Below are 24,491 nucleotides of genomic sequence, written 5' to 3'. Positions count from 1 at the left end.
TCCAACCTTCCTTAAAAGATTGAGGTTAGTATATATGGCAACTCCACTTTTTGTCTACCCCGCCATTATACATGGGGTCCAAAGTTATTGGTAATATTATTATTATTATTATTTATTATTATAGCGCCATTTATTCCATGGCGCTTTACATGTGAGTAATAGCCTTAAATCAGCATTTACAAGTCAATCTATTAAACAGAGGCCCCACTTATTTGGAAATTACAGTACTTTAAAGGGATTCGGTCATCTTGTTTTTGTCAATTAATCTGAGAGGGTTATACAGAGCTCACATTTAGAGAACTGGTAGATTTCAACATGGAAAACAGAGATTTCATCAAAACTGCAGCAAACGGCCCTGTATGTGACACATCATTGGAATTGGGGTCTCTTCCCCTACATCATTCTGCTCTCGGAGTAAAAAAAACCTAAATGATGGATTCTATTTAACTATACTTCAATGTATGTGACACTGAAGACATATTGTCCTTGTATAAAACAAAGCGGAATATTCTTCTGCTTTGAACGCTGTTGTAAACTTGTGATGTGAAAGCATTGCTTTAGGCAGTGACACTACAGTGAACTTCTCCTCTCCACACATTTATTTTTGGACTACGCAGATGCTATAGGGAAGAACAAATGAAATTGGATTATAAAACCATTTTATTTTATTTTCTGGGGGGAAAAGCAGTAAATTCTCAGAGCAACAATGCATATCTATGTCGAAGAAAAAACATACTGAATACACGGTTGTCATAAAGCATGTCATCAGTGCTAGAATTCTATTATTATAGCAGATGAAACCACTTGTATGTGATGGAACGGAGAGTGTGCTCAGATTCCCGATGTCACACCCTAGTGCCAACATCAGATTCTCTTCTATCCATCACAATGCATGCACTCTGAATACTGACTGCTCTTTAAGATGCAGACACAACAGAATACATCAACTCTAACTTGTAAGTAGATGACCTGTCACATTGTGATCTGGACAGCAGCTTGGTCTCATGTGGAGGCTGCCCGCTGCCATGGCGGCTAGCAGCATGTACTGCAGTGCACAGGAAGAGTCAAATCTCAGGATGCAGGTTGAATACTAAATGTTTGCAGACGACTTGTGCAGAGCTGTTCTTCACTTGGATTGAGCTGTGACGTGAGCACCCTGTACTTGCAGCACTGTGTCAGATAAAGTGTTGGGGATCTGTTTCGAGACATCATCTTAAGAAGGCAAAGACAAAACAAGGAGAATAAGACATTTCTTCCTTAGGATTTTCACAATGAAGATGTTGCTCTTGAAGACCTCGGGCTGTGTGACGGAGATAGAGAAATGGGTTATACTCCTAGGCTGGACTGGTGTGCTGAAGGAACATGCATTACATCTCTTTTCTTAGGATTCTAGCAGCGTTACTATTACCTCTGCAGATGTGACATAGAGATGGGTTTGGTGCTTCATACTACACAATGCAGCACATGCCTGCAAGGTGGAGCCTGCATTTCTACTCATCGTCTTCATGTATATCTCAGCAATTTCAACCTTTTTTGAAGGATGCAACGCCCCACTGAATTGCCACTTGTCAAGAAGGATGTCCGAAGAGATGCTTGTCTCAGGAAACAAAAGTCTATGACAAATCTGTCATTTGTCAGCAAAAGCACAGAAAATGGCATGCTCTTCTCCTACCAAGCAAGTTGGCACGAAGAGGCCACCAACTCCCAAATTCACGTCATTCAGAAGGATGAGAAAGTTCAAGAGAATACTTGCTCTCTGTCAAAGGTGTTCTCCAAGTCTATGCAAACTCTTCTTCCTGCTGCATCATGGGAAATGGAAAATGAGACTTCAAGTTGTAGTCTTACCTCACAACGGAAGTCGTCATATCAGTTTTCGGGAGGTCAAGATCTAGTGATGCTTTCAGTGGCAGGATGCTCTCAGCTTGTGGAGAGCCAGCACAATACGAACTTGGGTGATATTCGCAAGAGCTGGTCTGAGGAAGAGGAGGATAACTGTTTGCGGGAAGGAACTGCTTATTTGGATGAAGAAGTCATCATGACCATGCTAGTTGACCTAGAACAGGCATTGTGTTGTGAGTCACTTGGTGAGTTAAGAAACCTTTAACGAACTGGAAAAATCTGAGTTGTCATCAAATGTAAAGATTTTAGCCCTCTATATACTCTTGAGGGTTTTTTCTGTAGCTTTTATGATGAATACCTTTTAAATGTCTGTAGTGGATTTTACACAACTTTACACAACTCCTTAAGTCTGAAATATTTAGTAAGCTAAGGTATTATATTCACATGAACAATACGGAGTGTCCATCCTAGATAGGGATTACTGCACTGAACTGTGAGAGGTCACAGAAAATAAATTATGTAACTTCCAGCAGAAAGCAATGTAGTATCTGCAGATATAAAATATGGTAACATTTTCAAGAGCTTCAGGTATTTCCTTCAAGAATGTAGGGATTCATTGTGAGCTATTACATGTATTATGGGGTCTATAGGATGCATATTTTACTTCTTTTCAGGGCTTCTTATCTTCTTATATATAATTGCCTAGAATACTACTTCCTGTAATTTGTGCCAACTGCCGTGGCTTTGTCCGGGGCTAATGTCCGGAGCTATTGTCCGGAGTCAATGTCCGGAGATAAGTGACGTCAACAGTGTCCAGTGTCTGATTGGTTGCCGCCTGCTGCGAGCGACCAATCAGAAACGTGCCATACTGTGACACACTCCGCCCGCCATTTTGGTGTGATTTTTGAATTTTTACCTCACAGCAAGTTTCTACTGCATGGAGGCGGGCCCAGTGACGTTGCTCTTCAAGCTCCTGCCGAATTTCAAGTATATATGGATTCTAGACTCCCGATTCTTTAGAATCGGGCTGCCATCTAGTATTGTATAAGTGGTACCGTTTAAATTGACCAATATAAATATAAGCCATCAATGTATTAGTAATTCCTGCTTTTATACTATCATTTACTACATATATATATATATATATATGTATATATATATACGGTATTTATATATATATACTAGCTGAAGAGCCCGGCGTTGCCTGGGCATAGTAAATATCTGTGGTTAGTTATAGCACGTCACTTCTCTTATTTTCCCATCACATCTTTAATTTTCCCCCTCACATCTCTCATTTTCTCCCTCACACCTCTCATTTTCTCCCTCACTCCTCTCATTCCCGCCTAACACTTGTCATTTCGACCTCACATCTGTCATTTTCCGATCACTACACTGTTTTCCCTCACTACTCTCATTTTGCACTCACACCTTTTCATTTTCACCTCACACCTCTCATTTTCACCTCAGTATATACATGTTTGTTATCTCCCTTATATATAGTATACACCTGTATGTCATCTCCTGTATATAGTATATACCTGTATGTCATCTCCCCTGTATATAGTATATACCTGCTGTGTGTCATCTCCCCTGTATATAGTATATACCTGTATGTCATCTCCTCCTATATATAGTATATACCTGTATGTCATCTCCTCCTATATATAGTATATACCTGTATGTCATCTCCTCCTGTATATAGTATATACCTGTGTGTCATCTCCCCTGTATATAGTATATATCTGTGTGTCATCTCCTCCTGTATATAGTATATACCTGTATGTCATCTTCAATACATAGCATATACCTGTATGTCATCTCCTCCTGTATATAGTATATACCTGTAGGTAATCTGCTCCTGTATATAGTATATACGTGTGTCATCTCCTCCTGTATATAGTATATACCTGTGTGTCATCTCCTCCTGTATATAGTATATACCTGTATGTCATCTCCTCCTGTATATAGCATGTACCTGTATGTCATCTCCTCCTTTATATAGTATATACCTGTGTGTCATCTCTCCTGTATATAGTATATATCTGTGTGTCATCTCCCCTGTATATAGTATATACCTGTGTGATCTCCTGTATTAGACCTCGTTAACACGTTATTTGCTCAGTATTTTTACCTCAGTATTTGTAAGATAAATTGGCAGCCTGATAAATCCCCAGGCAACAGGAAGCCCTCCCCCTGGCAGTATATATTAGCTCACACATACACATAATAGACAGGTTATGTGACTGACAGCTGCCGTATTTCCTATATGGTACATTTGTTGCTCTTGTAGTTTGTCTGCTTATTAATCAGAATTTTATTTTTGAAGGCTAATACCAGACTTGTGTGTGTTTTAGGGCGAGTTTCGTTTGTCAAGTTGTGTGTGTTGAGTTGTGTGTGGCGACATGCATGTAGCGACTTTTGTGAGATGAGTTGTGTGGCAACATGCGTGTAGCAACTTTTTGTGTGTCGAGTTGCATGTGACAGGTTAGTGTAGCAAGTTGTGTGCAGCAAGTTTTGCGCATGGCGAGTTTTGCGCGTGGTGAGTTTTATGTCTGGTGCCTTTTGAGTATGTGCAAGTTTTGTGTGAGGCAACTTTTGCATGTGTTGCAACTTTTGTGCATGTGGCAATTTTTCCGCATGTGCAAGTTTTGCGTGTGGCGAGTTTTCCATGAGGTGAGTTTTGCACTTGTGGCGAGTTTTGCGTGAGCCTATTTTTTGCATGTGGCGAGTTTTGCGCGTGGTGAGTTTTGAGCGGCGACTTTTGTGTTTCGACTTTTATGTGGCGAGGTTGGTGTATGTGTGGTGAAATGTGTGCTGAGGGTGGTATATGTGTTTAAGCACGCGGTAGTGTGTGGCGCATTTTGTGTGTGTGTTCATATCCCCGTGTGTGGTGAGTATCCCATGTCGGGGTCCCACCTTAGCAACTGTACGGTATATACTCTTTGGCGCCATCGCTCTCACTCTTTAAGTCCCCCTTGTTCACATCTGGCAGCTGTCAATTTGCCTCCAACACTTTTTCTTTCACTTTTCCCCATTATGTAGATAGGGGAAAAATAGTTTGGTGAATTGGAAAGCGCGGAGTTAAAATTTCACCTCACAACATAGCCTATGACGCTCTCAGGGTCCAGACGTGTGACTGTGCAAAATTTTGTGGCTGTAGCTGCGACGCCTCCAACACTTTTCATTTCACTTTTTTCCCCATTATATAGATAGGGGCAAAATTGTTTGGTGAATTGGAAAGCGCGGGGTTAAAATTTCACCTCACAACATAGCCTATGACGCTCTCGGGGTCCAGACGTGTGACTGTGCAAAATTTTGTTGCTGTAGTTGCGACGCTTCCAACACTTTTCCTTTCACTTTTTTCCCCATTATGTAGATAGGGGCAAAATTGTTTGGTGAATTGGAACGCGCGGGGTTAAAATTTCGCCTCACAATATAGCCTATGACGCTCTCGGGGTCCAGATGTGTGACTGTGCAAAATTTTGTGGCTGTAGCTGCGACGGTGCAGATGCCAATCCCGGACATACACACACACATACACACACACACACACACACACACACACATACACACATTCAGCTTAATATAGTAGATATATATATATATATACTAGCTGAAGAGCCCGGCGTTGCCTGGGCATAGTAAATGTCTGTGGTTAGTTATAGCACCTCACTTCTCTTATTTTCCCATCACACCTCTCATTTTCCGAATTACATCTTTCATTTTCCCCCTCACATCTCTCATTTTCTCCCTCACTCCTCTCATTCCCCCCTAACACTTGTCATTTCGACCTCACATCTGTCATTTTCCGATCACTCCACTATTTTCCCTCACTACTCTCATTTTGCACTCACACCTTTTCATTTTCACCTCACACCCCTCATTTTCACCTCAGTATATACATGTTTGCATCTCCCTTGTATATAGTATACACCTGTATGTCATCTCCTGTATATAGTATATACCTGTATGTCATCTCCCCTGTATATAGTATATACCTGCTGTGTGTCATCTCCCCTGTATATAGTATATACCTGTATGTCATCTTCTATATATAGTATATACCTGTATGTCATCTCCTTCTATATATAGTATATACCTGTATGTCATCTCCTCCTGTATATAGTATATAGCTGTGTCATCTCCTCCTGTATATAGTATATACCTGTATGTCATCTTCTATATATAGCATATACCTGTATGTCATCTCCTCCTGTATATAGTACATACTTGTAGATCATCTGCTCCTGTATATAGTATATACCTGTGTGTCATCTCCTCCTGTATATAGTTTAGACCTGTATGTCATCTCCTCCTGTATGTCATCTCCTCCTCTATATAGTATATACCTGTGTGTCATCTCTCCTGTATATAGTATATATCTGTGTGTCATCTCCTCCTGTATATATTATATACCTGTGTGTCATCTCCTCCTGTATTAGACCTCGTTCACACGTTGTTTGCTCAGTATTTTTACCTCAGTATTTGTAAGCTAAATTGGCAGCCTGATAAACCCCAGCCAACAGGAAGCCCTCCCCCTGGCAGTATATATTAGCTCACACATACACATAATAGACAGGTGATGTGACTGACAGCTGCCGTATTTCCTATATGGTACATTTGTTGCTCTTGTAGTTTGTCTGTTTATTAATCAGATTTTTATTTTTGAAGGAAAATACCAGACTTGTGTGTGTTTTAGGGCGAGTTTCATGTGTCAAGTTGTGTGTGTTGAGTTGCGTGTGACGATATGCATGTAGCGACTTTTGTGAGATGAGTTTTGTGTGGCAACATGTGTGTAGCAACTTTTTGTGTGTCGAGTTGCATGTGACAGGTTAGTGTAGCAAGTTGTGTGCAGCAAGTTTTGTACATGGCGAGTTTTGCGCATGGCGAGTTTTATGTGTGGTGCCTTTTGAGTATGTGCAAGTTTTGTGTGAGGCAACTTTTGCATGTGTTGCAACTTTTGTGCATGTGGCAATTTTTCTGCGTGTGCAAGTTTTGCATGTGGCGAGTTTTCCATGAGGTGAGTTTTGCACTTGTGGCGAGTTTTGCATGAGCCTAGTTTTTGCATGTGGCGAGTTTTGCGCGTGGTGAGTTTTGAGTGGCGGCTTTTGTGTTTCGACTTTTATGTGGCGAGGTTGGTGTATGTGTGGTGAAATGTGTGCTGAGGGTAATATATGTGTTCAAGCACGTGGTAGTGTGTGGCTCATTTTGTGTGTGTTCATATCCCCGTGTGTGGTGAGTATCCCATGTCGGGGCCCCACCTTAGCAACTGTACAGTATATACTCTTTGGCGCCATCGCTCTTGTTCACATCTGGCAGCTGTCAATTTGCCTCCAACACTTTTCCTTTCACTTTTCCCCATTATGTAGATAGGGGCAAAATTGTTTGGTGAATTGGAAGGCGCGGGGTTAAAATTTCACCTCACAACATAGACTATGACGCTCTCGGGGTCCAGACGTGTGACTGTGCAAAATTTTGTGGCTGTAGCTGCGACGCCTCCAACACTTTTCCTTTCACTTTTTTTCCCATTATGTAGATAGGGGCAAAATTGTTTGGTGAATTGGAATGCGCGGGGTTAAAATTTCACCTCACAACATAGGCTATGACGCTCTCGGGGTCCAGACGTGTGACTGTGCAAAATTTTGTGGCTGTAGCTACGACGGTGCAGATGCCAATCCCGGACATACATACACACACACATACACACATTCAGCTTTATATATTAGACTAGCTGAAGAGCCCGGAGTTGCCTGGGCATAGTAAATATCTGTGGTTAGTTATAGCACCTCACTTCTCTTATTTTCCCATCACGCCTCTCATTTTCCCAATCACATCTTTCATTTTCCCCCTCACATCTCTCATTTTCTCCCTCACACCTCTCATTTTCTCCCTCACTCCTCTCATTCCCCCCTAACACTTGTCATTTCAACCTCACATCTGTCATTTTCTGATCACTCCACTATTTTTCCTCACTCCTCTCATTTTGCACTCACACCTTTTCATTTTCACCTCACACCTCTCATTTTCACCTCATCACCTCAGTATATACATGTTTGTCATCTCCCTTATATATAATATACATCTGTATGTCATCTCCTGTATATAGTATATACCTGTATGTCATCTCCCCTGTATATAGTATATACCTGCTGTGTGTCATCTCCCCTATATATAGTATATACCTGAATGTCATCTCCTTCTATATATAGTATATACCTGTATGTCATCTCCTCCTGTATATAGTATATACCTGTGTGTCATCTCCCCTGTATATAGTATATATCTGAGTGTCATCTCCTCCTGCATATAGTATATACCTGCATGTCATCTTCTATATATAGCATATACCTGTATGTCATCTCCTCCTGTATATACCTGTATGTCATCTCCTCCTGTATATATGTACCTATATGTCATCTCCTCCTCTATATAGTATATACCTGTGTGTCACCTCTCCTGTATATAGTATATATCTGTGTCATCTCCCCTGTATATAATATATACCTGTTTGTCATCTCTTCCTGTATTAGACCTCGTTCACACGTTATTTGCTCAGTATTTTTACCTCAGTATTTGTAAGCTAAATTGGCAGCCTGATAAATCCCCAGCCAACAGGAAGCCCTCCCCCTGGCAGTATATATTAGCTCACACATACACATAATAGACAGGTCATGTGACTGACAGCTGCCGTATTTCCTATATGGTGCAATTGTTGTAGTTTGTCTGCTTATTAATCAGATTTTTATTTTTGAAGGATAATACCAGACTTGCGTGTGTTTTAGGGCGAGTTTCGTGTGTCAAGTTGTGTGTGTTGAGTTGCGTGTGGCGACATGCATGTAGCGACTTTTGTGAGATGAGTTTTGTGTAGCAACATGCGTGTAGCAATTTTTTGTGTGTCGAGTTGCATGTGACAGGTTAGTGTAGCAAGTTGTGTGCAGCAAGTTTTGCGCATGGCGAGTTTTGCGCGTTGCGAGTATTATGTGTGGTGCCTTTTGAGTATGTGCAAGTTTTGTGTGAGGCAACTTTTGCATGTGTTGCAACTTTTGTGCATGTGGCAATTTTTCCGCGTGTGCAAGTTTTGCGTGTGGCGAGTTTTTCATGAGGAGAATTTTGCACTTGTGGCGAGTTTTGCAAGAGCCTAGTTTTTGCATGTGGTGAGTTCTGCGCGTGGCGAGTTTTGAGTGGCGACTTTTGTGTTTTGACTTTTATGTGGCGAGGTTGGTGTATTTGTGGTGAAATGTGTGCTGAGGGTAATATGTGTTCAAGCACGTGGTAGTGTGTGGCGCATTTTGTGTGTGTTCATATCCCCGTGTGTGGTGAGTATCCCATGTTGAGGCCCCACCTTAGCAACTGTACGGTATATACTCTTTGGCGCCATCGCTCTCATTCTTTAAGTCCCCCTTGTTCACATCTGGCAGCTGTCAATTTGCCTCCTACACTTTTCCTTTCATTTTTTCCCATTATGTAGATAGGGGCAAAATTGTTTGGTGAATTGGAAAGCGCAGGGTTAAAATTTCACCTCACAACATAGCCTATGACGCTCTCGGGGTCCAGACGTGTGACTGTGCAAAATTTTGTTGCTGTAGCTGCGACGCTTCCAACACTTTTCCTTTCACTTTTTCCCCATTATGTAGATAGGGGCAAAATTGTTTGGTGAATTGGAACGCGCGGGGTTAAAATTTCACCTCACAACGAAGCCTATGATGCTCTCAGGGTCCCGACGTGTGACTGTGCAAAATTTTGTTTCTGTAGCTGCGACGCCTCCAACACTTTTCCTTTCACTTTTTTCCCCATTATGTAGATAGGGGCAAAATTGTTTGGTGAATTGGAAAGCGCTGGGTTAATATTTCACCTCACAACATAGCCTATGACGCTCTCGGGGTCCAGACGTGTGACTGTGCCAAATTTTGTTGCTGTAGCTGCGACGCTTCCAACACTTTTCCTTTCACTTTTTTCCCCATTATGTAGATAGGGGCAAAATTGTTTGGTGAATTGGAACGCGCGGGGTTAAAATTTCGCCTCACAACATAGCCTATGACGCTCTCAGGGTCCAGACGTGTGACTGTGCAAAATTTTGTGGCTGTAGCTGCGACGCCTCCAACACTTTTCCTTTCACTTTTTCCCCATTATGTAGATAGGGGCAAAATTGTTTGGTGAATTGGAACGCGCGGGGTTAAAATTTCACCTCACAACGTAGCCTATGACGCTCTCAGGGTCCAGACATGTGACTGTGCAAAATTTTGTTTCTGTAGTTGCGACGCCTCCAACACTTTTCCTTTCACTTTTTTCCCCATTATGTAGATAGGGGCAAAATTGTTTGGTGAATTGGAAAGCGCGGGGTTAATATTTCACCTCACAACATAGCCTATGACGCTCTCGGGGTCCAGACGTGTGACTGTGCAAAATTTTGTGGCTGTAGCTGTGACGGTGCAGATGCCAATCCCGGACATACACACACACATACACACACACACACACACACATTCAGCTTTATATAGTAGACTAGCTGAAGAGCCCGGCGTTGCCTGGGCATAGTATAAATATCTGTGGTTAGTTATAGCACCTCACTTCTCTTATTTTCCCATCACGCCTCTCATTTTCCCAATCACATCTTTCATTTTCCCCCTCACATCTCTCATTTTCTCCCTCACACCTCATTTTCTCCCTCACTCCTCTCATTCCCCCCTAACACTTGTCATTTCAACCTCACATATGCCATTTTCTGATCACTCCACTATTTTTCCTCACTCCTCTCATTTTGCACTCACACCTTTTCATTTTCACCTCACACCTCTCATTTTCACCTCATCACCTCAGTATATACATATTTGTCATCTCCCTTATATATAGTATACATCTGTATGTCATCTCCTGTATATAGTATATACCTGTATGTCATCTCCCCTGTATATAGTATATACCTGCTGTGTGTCATCTCCCCTATATATAGTATATACCTGAATGTCATCCCCTTCTATATATAGTATATACCTGTATGTCATCTCCTCCTGTATATAGTATATACCTGTGTGTCATCTCCCCTGTATATAGTATATATCTGTGTGTCATCTCCTCCTGTAAATAGTATATACCTGTATGTCATCTCCTCCTGTATATAGTATATACCTGTAGGTCATCTGCTCCTGTATATAGTATATACCTGTGTGTCATCTCCTCCTGTATATAGTATATGCCTGTATGTCATCTCCTCCTGTATATATATGTACCTGTATGTCATCTCCTCCTCTATATAGTATATACCTGTGTGTCATCTCTCCTGTATATAGTATATATCTGTGTGTCATCTCCCCTGTATATAGTATATTCCAGTGTGTTATCTCCTGTATTAGACCTTGTTCACACGTTATTTGCTCAGTATTTTTACCTCAGTATTTGTAAGCTAAATTGGCAGCCTGATAAATCCCCAGCCAACAGGAAGCCCTCCCCCTGGCAGTATATATTAGCTCACACATACACATAATAGACAGGTCATGTGACTGACAGCTGCTGTATTTCCTATATGGTACATTTGTTGTAGTTTGTCTGCTTATTAATCAGATTTTTATTTTTGAAGGATAATACCAGACTTGTGTGTGTTTTAGGGCGAGTTTCGTTTGTCAAGTTGTGTGTGTTAAGTTGCGTGTGGCGACATGCATGTAGCGACTTTTGTGAGATGAGTTTTGTGTGGCAACATGCGTGTAGCAACTTTTTGTGTCGAGTTGCATGTGACAGGTTAGTGTAGCAAGTTGTGTGCAGCAAGTTTTGCGCATGGCGAGTTTTGCGCGTGGCGAGTTTTATGTGTGGTGCCTTTTGAGTATGTGCAAGTTTTGTGCGAGGCAACTTTTGCATGTGTTGCAAATTTTGTGCATGTGGCAATTTTTCCTCGTGTGCAAGTTTTGCGTGTGGCGAGTTTTCCATGAGGTCAGTTTTGCACTTGTGGCGAGTTTTGCAAGAGCCTAGTTTTTGCATGTGGCGAGTTCTGCGCGTGGTGAGTTTTGAGCGGCGACTTTTGTGTTTCGACTTTTATGTGGCGAGGTTGGTGTATTTGTGGTGAAATGTGTGCTGAGGGTAATATGTGTTCAAGCACGTGGTAGTGTGTGGCGCATTTTGTGTGTGTGTTCATATCCCCATGTGTGGTGAGTATCCCATTTCGGGGCCCCACCTTAGCAACTGTACGGTATATACTCTTTGGCGCCATCGCTCTCATTCTTTAAGTCCCCCTTGTTCACATCTGGCAGCTGTCAATTTGCCTCCTACACTTTTCCTTTCATTTTTTCCCATTATGTAGATAGGGGAAAAATTGTTTGGTGAATTGGAAAGCGCGGGGTTAAAATTTCACCTCACAATATAGCCTATGACGCTCTCGGGGTCCAGACGTGTGACTGTGCAAAATTTTGTGGCTGTAGCTGCGACGGTGCAGATGCCAATCCCGGACATACACACACACATACACACACACACACACACACACACACACACACACACATTCAGCTTTATATAGTAGATATATATTCACAAGTCTGAACATATGACAGTCTTTTATGGAAATGAAGCAGTATACTCATGCTTCATTGACACACGTGCCAAAACATACATTTACGGTATATGTTTATTTGTTCATTATTGTACCTTTATTGAGATACCATTGCTTCGGTGTGCAGAAACGTGAACACAATTACAGAAAATCATCATTAAAAATTGTATGTCAATGGGCAGGGCAGTAATGGTGTGACCTACTGCTGCACCATCCTCCATATGTGTGAATGTATCCCAAACTTAAATTATTGTGTGAAGTTTCCTAATCACAGTTTAATGAACTTTGATATGATTTATTTTGCTGAAATGTCCTCTATAGAAGAAACCACCCCTCTGTGCATTATGCTAAGCATTATAAAGGCTTCTATCCTTATAAAATAGATAATGTATAAGACCCTAATGACCATTGTGTTTGCTGTGTCATTGAGGATAACACGACGAGTGCACTGAATGTCATCGGTATAGAGTTTGGTCGGGTCACAGGTGGTCTAATTTTAGTCTCATCACTTCCTTTCTCTTCAGCCAGTTTCCAGTTAATTACCGCTGGCCACGTTCTCAAATCTTTTGTTCTGTCAGATGTCCATGTCAGCATGCCTATACGTATAAGTCTACTGCCACAACTGACCCGATATTCTTACCATGGAAGACCAGACTATATAAAGCTTAGTTCTTCAAAATGTATTTGTCTTGCTATTATCCATAAAGTGGACCATGGGAGAATGCTTTAAAAACGATCTCCCACTAGATTTCACAATCCAAACTGCATACATTGTTAAATAGATGAGTAAGACCTGACGTGTTTGGTGTACTTTCTTTGAAAATGCTTACCAGAATGGCCGTCCAATTTTCTTTTTTTTGTTTAGCTTCTCTGCCTGATGTTAAAATAGACATTTTAAGTGTCCAGCTATAGCTGGTTGAAAATCTCTTTTTAATAATATATGCAGTGTGTAGTAAGACATCTTGTGATAAATTCACTTTACAGCGGTTGGTCATGTTTAATAAAAATTCACTTGGATTGTACCTAGAGTCTTCGTGTTCCATTCTTTCGTCACCTATTTGTAGCAATCCGGTGGCTGGAATAGAAAGCCATTGGCTGTGCATCTGATGATGTCTTGTTCCAGGCACCTGACTACTGCAACCAATCACAGGCTCCAGCAGTCATGTGACTGAACAACACGATGTCATCATTTTCGATCCCGGTAGAATACACTGGAGCTGCCTGTGGCGGAGACACAAGGGTTCATCCGGATGAGTGCATAGTAATTTATCATTTTAAAGCATTAACATTTCGTCAAAGAAATTTTATGTAATCAGGACAATTCCTTTAAGAACATGTAACGTCTTACCAATTGGATTTGAATAGATGTAATCACAATAGTGACTGTTACTTATATCATAGAGATTATTGATATTATCATTTATAAGGTTGTTCTGATCCTATTTCTGTAGCTTTAATGGGGTTGTACAAAGTATCTTAATATTTATTTATGGCATATACACATATAAACCCTTCACATTCGTAGTTAAATCTACTTCTACATTGTATATGGATTGATATTTCCTGTTTTGTAATAAGATCATTTTTTGTCTAGGTGAAGATCCAGAAGCGAGGAGAATGAGAACTGTAAAGAATATAGCAGACCTTAGGCAAAACTTAGAAGAAACCATGTCCAGTTTACGTGGGACTCAAATAAGTCACAGGTATGGGTGCCCACCCAGTGCTCATCTTTGTCTGTAGATTTCAGTATTTCAGGTAGGCATTTCATGTCTTTTCCCCTGCCTGGGAATCTATCACAAGTTGAAGTCCGTGAGATGGGAAGTCATGACCTTGACACATCTTCAGAAGTGGATGTAGGAGGCATTGATAACCTAGCCAGCTGCTCCATTGTTTTCCAAAATGATTATCAAAGGCTTCCATATCTGAATCATGTGATCAACAGCATGAGAAGAAGACTTTTCTTCTGTTCCTACTGAGAGCTTTTTATGTTATGTTACTTGTCATTGGTTTTAGTAGCAGTATTTACGCAGTAGGATAATATACTACAGCTTATATGATGGAATTCTAAGTTCTACTAAATGAAGGTGTCATAGTCATCTTTTCTTCCATAAGAAAGTGGCAATGAGCATGAATTCTTTTTAGATCAGAAATTCCTTGAAGGAATAGGGTCACCTACAGTATATAGAAATGTGATCCCTAGGAAGCTTGCCTGTCAGCATAACCTCCAGTTACAGACATGGATGCGTGATACATAAAATGGTGTTGTAGGTACCCCATTAGTGCATGCTTTTGATTTTTAAAAAGGAAAATACTTCTTCTATTTTTTTTCGCATTTTGTCATTCTCTCTTGCATCTTATTCACACGTACATGTCAGTTTTGCATCCACAAAAAACAAACATTCTTTTCTACTTCTTTTCATTTGATTGTCCGTTTTTCATCTGTTTGTGATTCGTGTGTCTGATATTTTACCATTTGTGTGTAATTCATTTTTAATGTAAGCTAAAAAAAATGGAAGGTGGTCCAAGAGAAGGTTTCTCAAGCTTTTCATATCAACCCATTCCAGAAAAATGGACACCGTACTGTAATTCCATCCTCAGATAAGCAAATAAGTCTCAATTTTTTGTGGGCCACTTTGCTCATAGACCCTGCAGATCTTACACAGCAATTAAAGCAGCAACTATCAGTCGACTTTGGAAAAATCATATACAATTGTTTCTAATGAAATTATAGTAAGAAATGAGAAGTATATGTAGTATACAGTCCCATGTCTATATGTATTTCCAAGATTAGTCTAATATGTAACTCTGACTTTGTATTGCACCTTTTATAATATGTAGTATTGATTTATCATGAGGGTTTTTTATGTTTTTTTTGTCGTTCAGCACACTTGAAACAACTTTTGATAGCACAGTAACAACTGAAGTAAGCGGGAGAAGTTTGCCAAGTTTGACAAGTCGATCCTCTACAGTAACATGGAGACTTGGACAGGGTAGCCCAAGGCTCCAAGCTGGTGATGCGCCCTCTTTTGTTGGTGCTTATCCTAGAAGCAATACAGGACGCTTCATCCACACAGACCCATCACGTTTCATGTACACTACGCCTCTTCGGCGTGCTGCTGTTTCCCGGCTTGGAAATCTATCACAAGTTGACATCTGTGAGAAGGGAAATCATGACCTTGACTTGTCTTCAGAAGTGGATGTAGGAGGCTACATGAGTGATGGAGACATTCTTGGAAAGAGTCTGAGATCTGATGATATCAACAGTGGGTGAGTGTACATTTTTTTTAGAATTTATATATCACTTTAAAATAATTGTATTTTGTTGTGCAGGGAAATAATGAATAGTATGTAAGTGTTCAATAAATGTTGAAGAGCAGAAATAGCATATCTATAATATAACGCTGGGAGCGTCACTCTGTCCGAAGCCTCTATAGACTGCGCAAGCGCAAGCGCCGGCGCAGTCTGGGCCTCACAGAGCGACGCTCCCGGGAGATCGCGGTATGCGTAAGCACTGAACGCATACCGCGATCTCCACCGGAGAGTCAGGGACCGCCAGGAGGGAGGGTAAGTATACTCACCTTTCCCGGTTCCAGCGCTGCTTGCGGCTCCGTCTCCCGGCTCCTCTGCTCCCGGCTCCGGAGGGCGCGGACTGCGCAGGCGCCGATTCCTGCTGCCGGAATCGGCGCCTGCGCAGTCCGCGCTTTCCGGCGCCATTTTCTTGAAGACACACTCCGGCTCCACTGCAGGTGTGTCTTCAAGAAAATGGCGCCGGAAAGCGCGGACTGCGCAGGCGCCGATTCCTGCTGCCGGAATCGGCGCCTGCGCAGTCCCCGCTTTCCGGCGCCATTTTCTTGAAGACATACCTGCAGTGGAGCCGGACGATAGGTGAGTATGGTATTTTTTTTTTTTTTTATATGGCAGCAGCATTCGGGGGCATACACACTGGAGCGGGGGGCATATAATACAATGGTGGCGCAGGATGGGAGCAGCACATGACAGAACGGGCGCAGGATGGCAGCAGCACATGACAGAACGGGCGCAGGATGGCCGCAGCACATGACAGAACGGGCGCAGGATGGCCGCAGCACATGACAGAACGGGCGCAGGATGGCAGCAGCACATGACAGAACGGGCGCAGGATGGCCGCAGCACATGACAGAACGGGCGCAGGATGGCAGCAGCACATGACAGAACGGGCGCAGGATGGCAGCAGCACATGACAGAACGGGCTCAGGATGGCCGCAGCACATGACAGAACGGGCGCAGGATGGCAGCAGCACATGACAGAACGGGCGCAGGATGGCCGCAGCACATGACAGAACGGGCGCAGGATGGCCGCAGCACATGACAGAACGGGCGCAGGATGGCAGCAGCACATGACAGAATGGGCGCAGGATGGCCGCAGCACAAGACAGAACGGGCGCAGGATGGCCGCAGCACATGACAGAACGGGCGAAGGATGGCAGCAGCACATGACAGAACGGGCGAAGGATGGCAGCAGCACATGACAGAACGGGCGCAGGATGGCAGCAGCACATGACAGAACGGGCGCAGGATGGCAGCAGCACATGACAGAACGGGCGCAGGATGGGAGCAGCACATGACAGAACGGGCGCAGGATGGCAGCAGCACATGACAGAACGGGCGCAGCATGGCAGCAGCACATGACAGAACGGGCGCAGGATGGCAGCAGCACATGACAGAACGGGCGCAGGATGGCAGCAGCACATGACAGAACGGGCGCAGGATGGCAGCAGCACATGACAGAACGGGCGCAGGATGGCAGCAGCACATGACAGAACGGGCGCAGGATGGCAGCAGCAAATGACAGAACGGGGACGCAGGATGGGAGCAGCAAATGACAGAACGGGCGCAGGATGGGAGCAGCACATGACAGAACGGGCGCAGGATGGCAGCAGCACATGACAGAACGGGCGCAGGATGGCAGCAGCAAATGACAGAACGGGGACGCAGGATGGGAGCAGCAAATGACAGAACGGGCGCAGTATGGGAGCAGCAAATGACAGGATGGGAGCAGCAAATGACAGAATGGAGGCGCAGGATGGGAGCAGCACATGACAGAACGGGGGCGCAGGATGGGAGCAGCACATGACAGAACGGGGGCGCAGGATGGGAGCAGCACATGACAGGATGGAGACCATATACCAATATAAATGCTCGCCACCCGGGCGTAGAACGGGTTCAATAGCTAGTATATATATGTATCTATATATCTATAAATATATATATATATATATATATATATATATATAACTTTTACATTTATTGAACACTCAAGATTTTATAGATATGTGTGCATATATATATATATATACATATATGTACACAGTAGATATAAAAAGTCTACACACACCTGTTAAGATGCCAAGTTTTTATGATGTGAAAAGAATCTTACCAACTTTTTGTACCTTAAATATCACCTAGAATCTGTACAATTCAACTAAACAATAAACTGATATCTTTTCAGGTGGGAAAAGAAAAATTAAGAACTAAAATAACATGGTTGCATAAATATGCACACCCTCAAACTAATACTATGAATTTATGACTGCATTCAGTATTTTTAGTCAGGAATCAGCATGGCACATCTAGCACTGGCAATCTTTGCCCACTCTTCCTTGTAGTAGCGCTCAAAAGCTTTCAGTTTACAAGAACATCTCCCGTGTACAGCGCCACACAGGTCATTTACAGATTTTCAAATGGATTCAAGTCTGGGCTCTGGCTGGACCATTTAAAATCTTTAATCGTTTGGTGAAGTCATTCTTTGGTAGATTTAGAGGTATGCTTAGGCCATTGTTGTGTTGAAAGGTGAAATTTCTCTTCGTTTTTAGCATAGGTCTGTAGATTTTCTTGCAAAATTGACTGATATTTGGAACTGTTTATAATTCATTCCACCTTGACTAAAGTCCCAGTTCCAAAAAACAGCACCAACCCATAATGCTACTTCCACCATGCTTCACTGTGGGTATGAAGTTGTTTTGGTAAATTTCAGTGTTGGCAATTATGGACAAAAGAATCAACCTTAGTCTTATTAGACTATAATACTTCTTCCCACTTGCTTTGGCAGACTTGATGTAGGTTTAGACTTGGATGTTTTTCTTTGTATGAGAAAAATGGCTTCCGTCTTGCTACCCTACCCCACAGGCAAGACAGGTGAAGCATATGAGAGATTACCACATGCAGTATACAACCATTAATTGCCAATATTTGCTGTAGCTCTATCAATGTTGCTGTAGGCTTCTTGTAGGAGTAGGATTATACATACACATATATATATATATATATATATATATATATATATATATATATATATATATATATATATATATATATATATATATACAAACGGGCTCCAAAATCCACATACAGTAATTTCTGATAGTAGACTTCCAGCACACTGTGAAAAAGCCAGCAAACATTTTAAAATCATATGTGTCTTGATTTAATTTCACATCAAACTGTAAAATCTTGAAGAAATAAAAAAAATCGGTGTGACTAAAGGTCTGACCCAAGCATAGACTCGCACAAAATAAAATCTCCCCAAAAATAAAAGTTTCAAATGTGCATAGTTCACACTTGCTATTATGTCTATGTTTACATGCACATAACATCACATTCTTCATTGCTCACTAGACTAAAAATTGGGGCATTTTCAAAGATACAGTCCTAATTAATGCTAGTTAAAGCTATTGACTTTTTTTTAACAAGCAGTAAATTATATTTAGACAGCACCGAAAAACATTTCTGAAAGCTGCGGATAAGATTGGCTTCTTTTAAGCTAAGACTCTTGGCATGATGCTTGGTTAATCTCCCTTGACTTTAGTGTTTCCCTGGACACCACAATAAATGCCTTTTACTTATACATTTTTTCTAGCATTACTGCTAAGTTTCGTGATGCGTTTTTGACAACTTCTTAGTGTGGTAAAGGGGAATTATCATACTTTAAACACTCATCCTCTTTGATTTGCAATTCCACATAGGCTTCTATTCTATTTTTAATCCTTTCATATATTTATGCTATCACTTAATTAAAACAATTTTCAGGCTGCATTAGTGTGATAAACAGAGGATTTGCTTCCAAAAACTGAGCATCGATTCCTTTGTGGATTATTTTAGTATTTTTGTAGCATAAGAATTGATTTAGGCAGAAATACAGGTGCTTCTCACGAAATTAGAATATCATCAAAAAGCTAATTTATTTCAATTCTTCAATGCAAAAAGTGAAACTCATATATTATATATATATATATATATATATATATATATATATATACATATATATATTATACATTTAGCCCAACTTGGGTCTCTCCCTAAGGTGGCTAGCATATATGTATCGCTTGCTCACCGAGCCCCACTCCATACAGCCAATCAATTCCAGCCCTGTGCTGATGAGGGCCTAAAGCCCGAAACACGTGTCCACAGGTAAGCTGTGGTTGGCTGTGTAAATTTATAAACTAATCCGCAGCATTGCACGCTTGGCGGTTCCAAGCGCTGTAGATTAGACTGGGGTGGAAAGAGATGATTTGCATAGCTCCGCCTACTGCAAAGGATTCTGGGTAAACCTGCTATTCTTTGTATTATGCTGCTTGCAAGTACTTTCCGTTTCAGGAAAGCATCCACTATATTATATAGAGTCATTACAAACAGAGTGATCTATTTCAAGTGTTTATTTCTGTTAATGTTGATGAAAATGGCTTACAGCCAATGAGCCAATGAAAATCCAAAAGTCATTATCTCAGTAAATTAGAATACTTTATAATACCAGCTTGAATAATTATTTTAAAATAGGAAATGTTGGCCTAGTGAAATGTATGTTCAGTAAATGCTCTCAACACTTGGTCGGGACTCCTTTTGCATCAGTTACTGTATCATTGTGGCATGGCATGGAGGCAATCAGCCTGCGGCACTGATGAGGTGTTATGGAAGCCCAGGTTGCTCTTAGTAGCCTTCAGCTTGTCTGCATTGTTGGATCCAGTGTCTCATCTTCCTCTTGACAATACCTCATATATTATCTTTGGGGTTAAGGTCAAGCAAGTTTGCTGCCCAATCAAGAACACTGATACTGTTGTTTTTAAATCAGGTATTGGTACTTCTGGCAGTGTGGACAGGCGCCAAGTCCTACAGGAGAACGAAATTTCCATCTACTAAAAGCTTGTAGGCAGAAAGGAAGCATGAAGTGCTCTAAAATTTCCTGGTAGACGGCTGCGCTGACTTTGGTCTTGATGAAGCACAGTGAACTTACAGCAGCAGATGACATGGCTCCCCAAACCATCACCGATTGTGGAAACTTCACACTAGACCTCAAGCAGCTCGGATTGTGTGCCTCTCCACAATTCCTCCAGACTCTGGGACCTTGATTTCTAAATGACAATTTGCACAAATTACATAGTAACAGTTATTAAGGTTGAAGGAAGACTTTAATTCCATCTAAGTCAACCCATAGCCTAACCTAACATGCCCTAACATGTTGATCCAGAGGAAGGCAAAACAAAACATGTGGCAAAGAGTAAGCTCCACATTGGTAAAACAAAAACCTTCCCGACTCCACATACGGCAATCAGACTAGTTTCATGGATCAACACCCTTACAAGGAATCTAGTATATATACCCTGTAACATTATACTTTTCAAGAAAGGTATCCAGTCCCCTCTTAAATTTTAGTAATGAATCACTCATTACAACATCATATGGCAGAGAGTTCCATAGTCTCACTGCTCTTACAGTAAAGAATCCACATCTGTTATTATGCTTAAACCTTCTTTCCTCCAGACGTAGAGGATGCCCCCTTGTCCCTGTCTCAGGTCTATGATTAAAAAGATCATCAGAAAGGTCTTTGTACTGTCCCCTCATATATGTATACACTAACATAAGATCACCCTGTAGCCTTCGTTTTTCCAAACTAAATAGCCCCAAATTGGAAAACAAAACTTTTTTTACCCCTCATGTGGCAAGTAAAATAGCTATAAGTGCTCTTCTTGTAAAAGCCATAAATCGTACTTAAGGCTATGTGCACACGTTCAGGATTTCTTGCAGAAATTTCCTGATCAAAACAGGACATTTTCTGCAAGAAATCCGCACGCGTTTTTCTCACAGTTTACCGCGTTTTGATGCGTTTTTGTGGTTTTTTCCGGAGGTTCCCAATGCAATAATATAGTGGGAAATCTTCAAAAAATCTGCAAAATTAATGAACATGCTGCGTTTTAACCGCAATGCGTTTTTTTTTGCGTTTTTTAATCGTTTTTATAGCATTTTTATAGCGAAAAAACGCAAAAAAAGCGAAAAATCTGCAACGTGTGCACTCAGCCTTAGGGTATGTTCACACTAAGCGGTTTTTACTGCGGAACCACGGCGATTTTGCCGCTGCGGGTCCGCAGCTGTTTTCCATGCAGGGTACAGTACAATGTACCCTATGGAAAACAAAAACCGCAGTGCACATGATGCGGAAAAACCCGAAAAAAGCCGCGCTGAATTGCTGCGGAAAAAAAGAAGGACCATGTCACTTCTTTGTGCAGAATCGCAGCGATAGAAATGCATAGAAATGCATTGATCCGCTTACTTCCCGCATGGGGCTGTGCCCACCATGCGGGAAGTAATGCGGGTAATGTGCGGGTTATACCCGGGGTGGAGGAGAGGAGACTCTCCTCCAGGCCCCGGGAACCATATTTGTGTTAAAAAAAAAGAATTAAAATAAAAAATAATGATATACTCACCTCTGAAGTCTCAGCGCTGCACGCGGCCGTCCGGTCTCAGGTTTGCTATGCGACCAGGACCTTCGGTGACGTCGCGGTCACATGACCGTGACGTCACGAAGGTCCTGGTCGCACAGCATCTTTGGAACCGGACCGCCGCCTGCAGCGCCGAGGAGATCGGGACGTCAGAGGGTGAGTATATATATCCGTATTTTATTATTTTTAACATTACTATTGATGCTGCATATTGCTGCATATGCAGCATCAATAGTAGGGGTAAAATCCTGCAGCGGAACCCGCAGGACAAACCGCGATAAATCTGCAGGGATAACCGCAGCCGGTTTGCCCTGCAGATTTATCAAATCCGCTGCAGGAAAACCCGCAGGGACAGGACGCTATGTGTGAATGTGGCCTTAGGGTTCACCCAGCAATAGACAGTAGAAATAGTCATACTTAACAGTTCTGTCTGCATTGTGTGTGATGGAAGGAGCATATATTTTCTGGGATAAATTCTTGGATATAGCATAGTTTTCTATCTTTACCCGATGTAATCCATTGTTTCCCTGTCTATTTTTTATCCTTCTACAATAACCTCTTAGCAGAAAATAGTTAAGATTGGATTGTTAATAAGTTGTGTCCACAATACAACTCTGGTTAATGACTTTACTCATAGCCGGAGGTGCAAGTATAATTACAATATCGACGTTTTCTCATGAGGCAGATTGTTTTTCGGGCCCCTGTAGGCACCAAAATCTATGCATGACTGCTAGCTCTGCATCCCCTTCAGCCATATACTTGCTCATGGCTTTCAGTCAATTCTGTACAGGGGACTGTGAAATGGATTCCCTTGGTATTAGATTACAGTCAGTCAGAATGATTGGCACATTAATAAATCAGTGGAAGTTAATGATTTAAAAGATTCATTCTCAGTTCTGTTCATTACAAAAGGTACGGGTTCCCTCCAATGATTTCTTCTATTACCATCTCAATGACAAACAGGGTTGCCAACTCGACGTTTTATTTTGTATCTGGACAACTTTTCAAAAAATCACAGACGATATTTTTTACGGACTCATTGAAAACCGCAATAAATCATTATGATTATAAGTGATAATTGCCTACAGACCCAAATTTTGATATGAAGACATCAGCTACATTCACTGTAAATTGTAAAATGATGATAATTAAAGCCAAACTATCTATAAGTTTCTTCAGCCTCAAATAAATCGTGGACAATTTAAATTTTTTTTCCGGACAGGTAAAAAAAAGTTCCTTATTTTTAAAGACTGTACTGGTTCTGGACGGTTTGGTAGTCCTGTTGACAAACAGCTGAGACATAAAATAACATTACAGAAATTAGAAGACTTTTACACCACAATGAAAGCAAGAGAGAATAAAATATCTCCCGGATAGCAACCTCAATCCATGGAAATCAATTATTAATCTATCTCAAATGTGATTTTTCTGCTTCTATTGTGCTTATCCAAGGTGACATACTGTTTGTACTTGACCTTGGTTTCTTGCACAGTTTATTTCAATTTCTTTGTGAACGCAATCTAAATCCAATCCACATTTTGTATTTACATTAGGTATCTAACAGATGGTGGACTGAATTTATACACCAGGAGTCTTAATAGGATACCTGACCTTACAACATCTCGTGATGTCATTCATAGAGGGGTGCATGATATTGCTGTTGACGCAGACAGGTAAGATCTGGCAGTTTGTGTGTTGATTTTTATATCTCCAAATACGGAAAAAGATGAATAATATATTTGTAGAGATGTGAAAGCTAAGATTATTGATACTATTTTATTTTACCCGAGAGTGGACAAGTGTAGAATTCTTATTTTTAAGGCCGAGTCTCGCATGTTAATACCTGGCATTGCTGCCGTCACTCAGGGGCGGAGTGTGCGGCTGCATGTATTGCTATACGGCCGCACGCTCCGCATGTGTGATCCCGGCCTAACAGGTTCCCTGTTTGCATAAGAGAAACCACATCACCTTTTCAGAGCACTTTCTGCAGACCATATGCAGCCATATCCTGCAGTATATCGCTCATCTCAGTCAACTCTGTATACAGCCCCTTCCTAAAGAATATTGCTCCTCTTTATAAACAGCGCCCTCTTGCAGTACATCGCTCTTCTCAGCTCCTCGGTATACAGCCCCTCTGGCAGTTTATTGTTCCCTTCAGCCTTTCTATAGACAGCCAAAATGCTAAGTATATCAATTTTCTCTCTCCCCTCTATACATACGCATCTCTATACACAGTAAGCTCCTTCAGTAAATTGTTTCTATTAGCCCCTTTATACACAGCCACATTTTGCAGTATTGCTTTTCCCAGTCCCCTTAATAAACAGCGATCTTCTGCAGCACATTGCTCCTCTAAGCCACCCAATACACAT

The 24,491-nt window shown here is 41.6% G+C and overlaps 1 protein-coding gene across 9 annotated transcripts in view; it reads left to right on the top strand.

Moving 5' to 3' along the window:
* NAV3 (neuron navigator 3) overlaps positions 1-24,491 on the top strand; it is a 1,008,138-nt gene that overhangs the window by 848,985 nt on the left and 134,662 nt on the right. For 7 of the 9 annotated variants that reach the window (XM_069764543.1, XM_069764542.1, XM_069764540.1 and 4 more), the window contains 3 exons: positions 13,968-14,076; positions 15,257-15,640; positions 23,676-23,795. In XM_069764543.1, coding sequence (XP_069620644.1) covers positions 13,968-14,076; positions 15,257-15,640; positions 23,676-23,795 — 613 coding nt within the window. Of the gene's footprint in view, positions 1-1,100; positions 2,085-13,967; positions 14,077-15,256; positions 15,641-23,675; positions 23,796-24,491 lie in introns of those variants that run through there. The other 2 variants (XM_069764545.1, XM_069764544.1) reach the window with 2 other exon arrangements.

This window comes from Ranitomeya imitator, chromosome 4 (genome assembly GCF_032444005.1).
Source record: "Ranitomeya imitator isolate aRanImi1 chromosome 4, aRanImi1.pri, whole genome shotgun sequence".
In the NCBI taxonomy this organism is placed as follows: Eukaryota; Metazoa; Chordata; class Amphibia; order Anura; family Dendrobatidae; genus Ranitomeya; species Ranitomeya imitator.
Note: the sequence above shows the minus strand (reverse complement) of the source record. Positions and strands in the feature narration are given on the sequence as shown.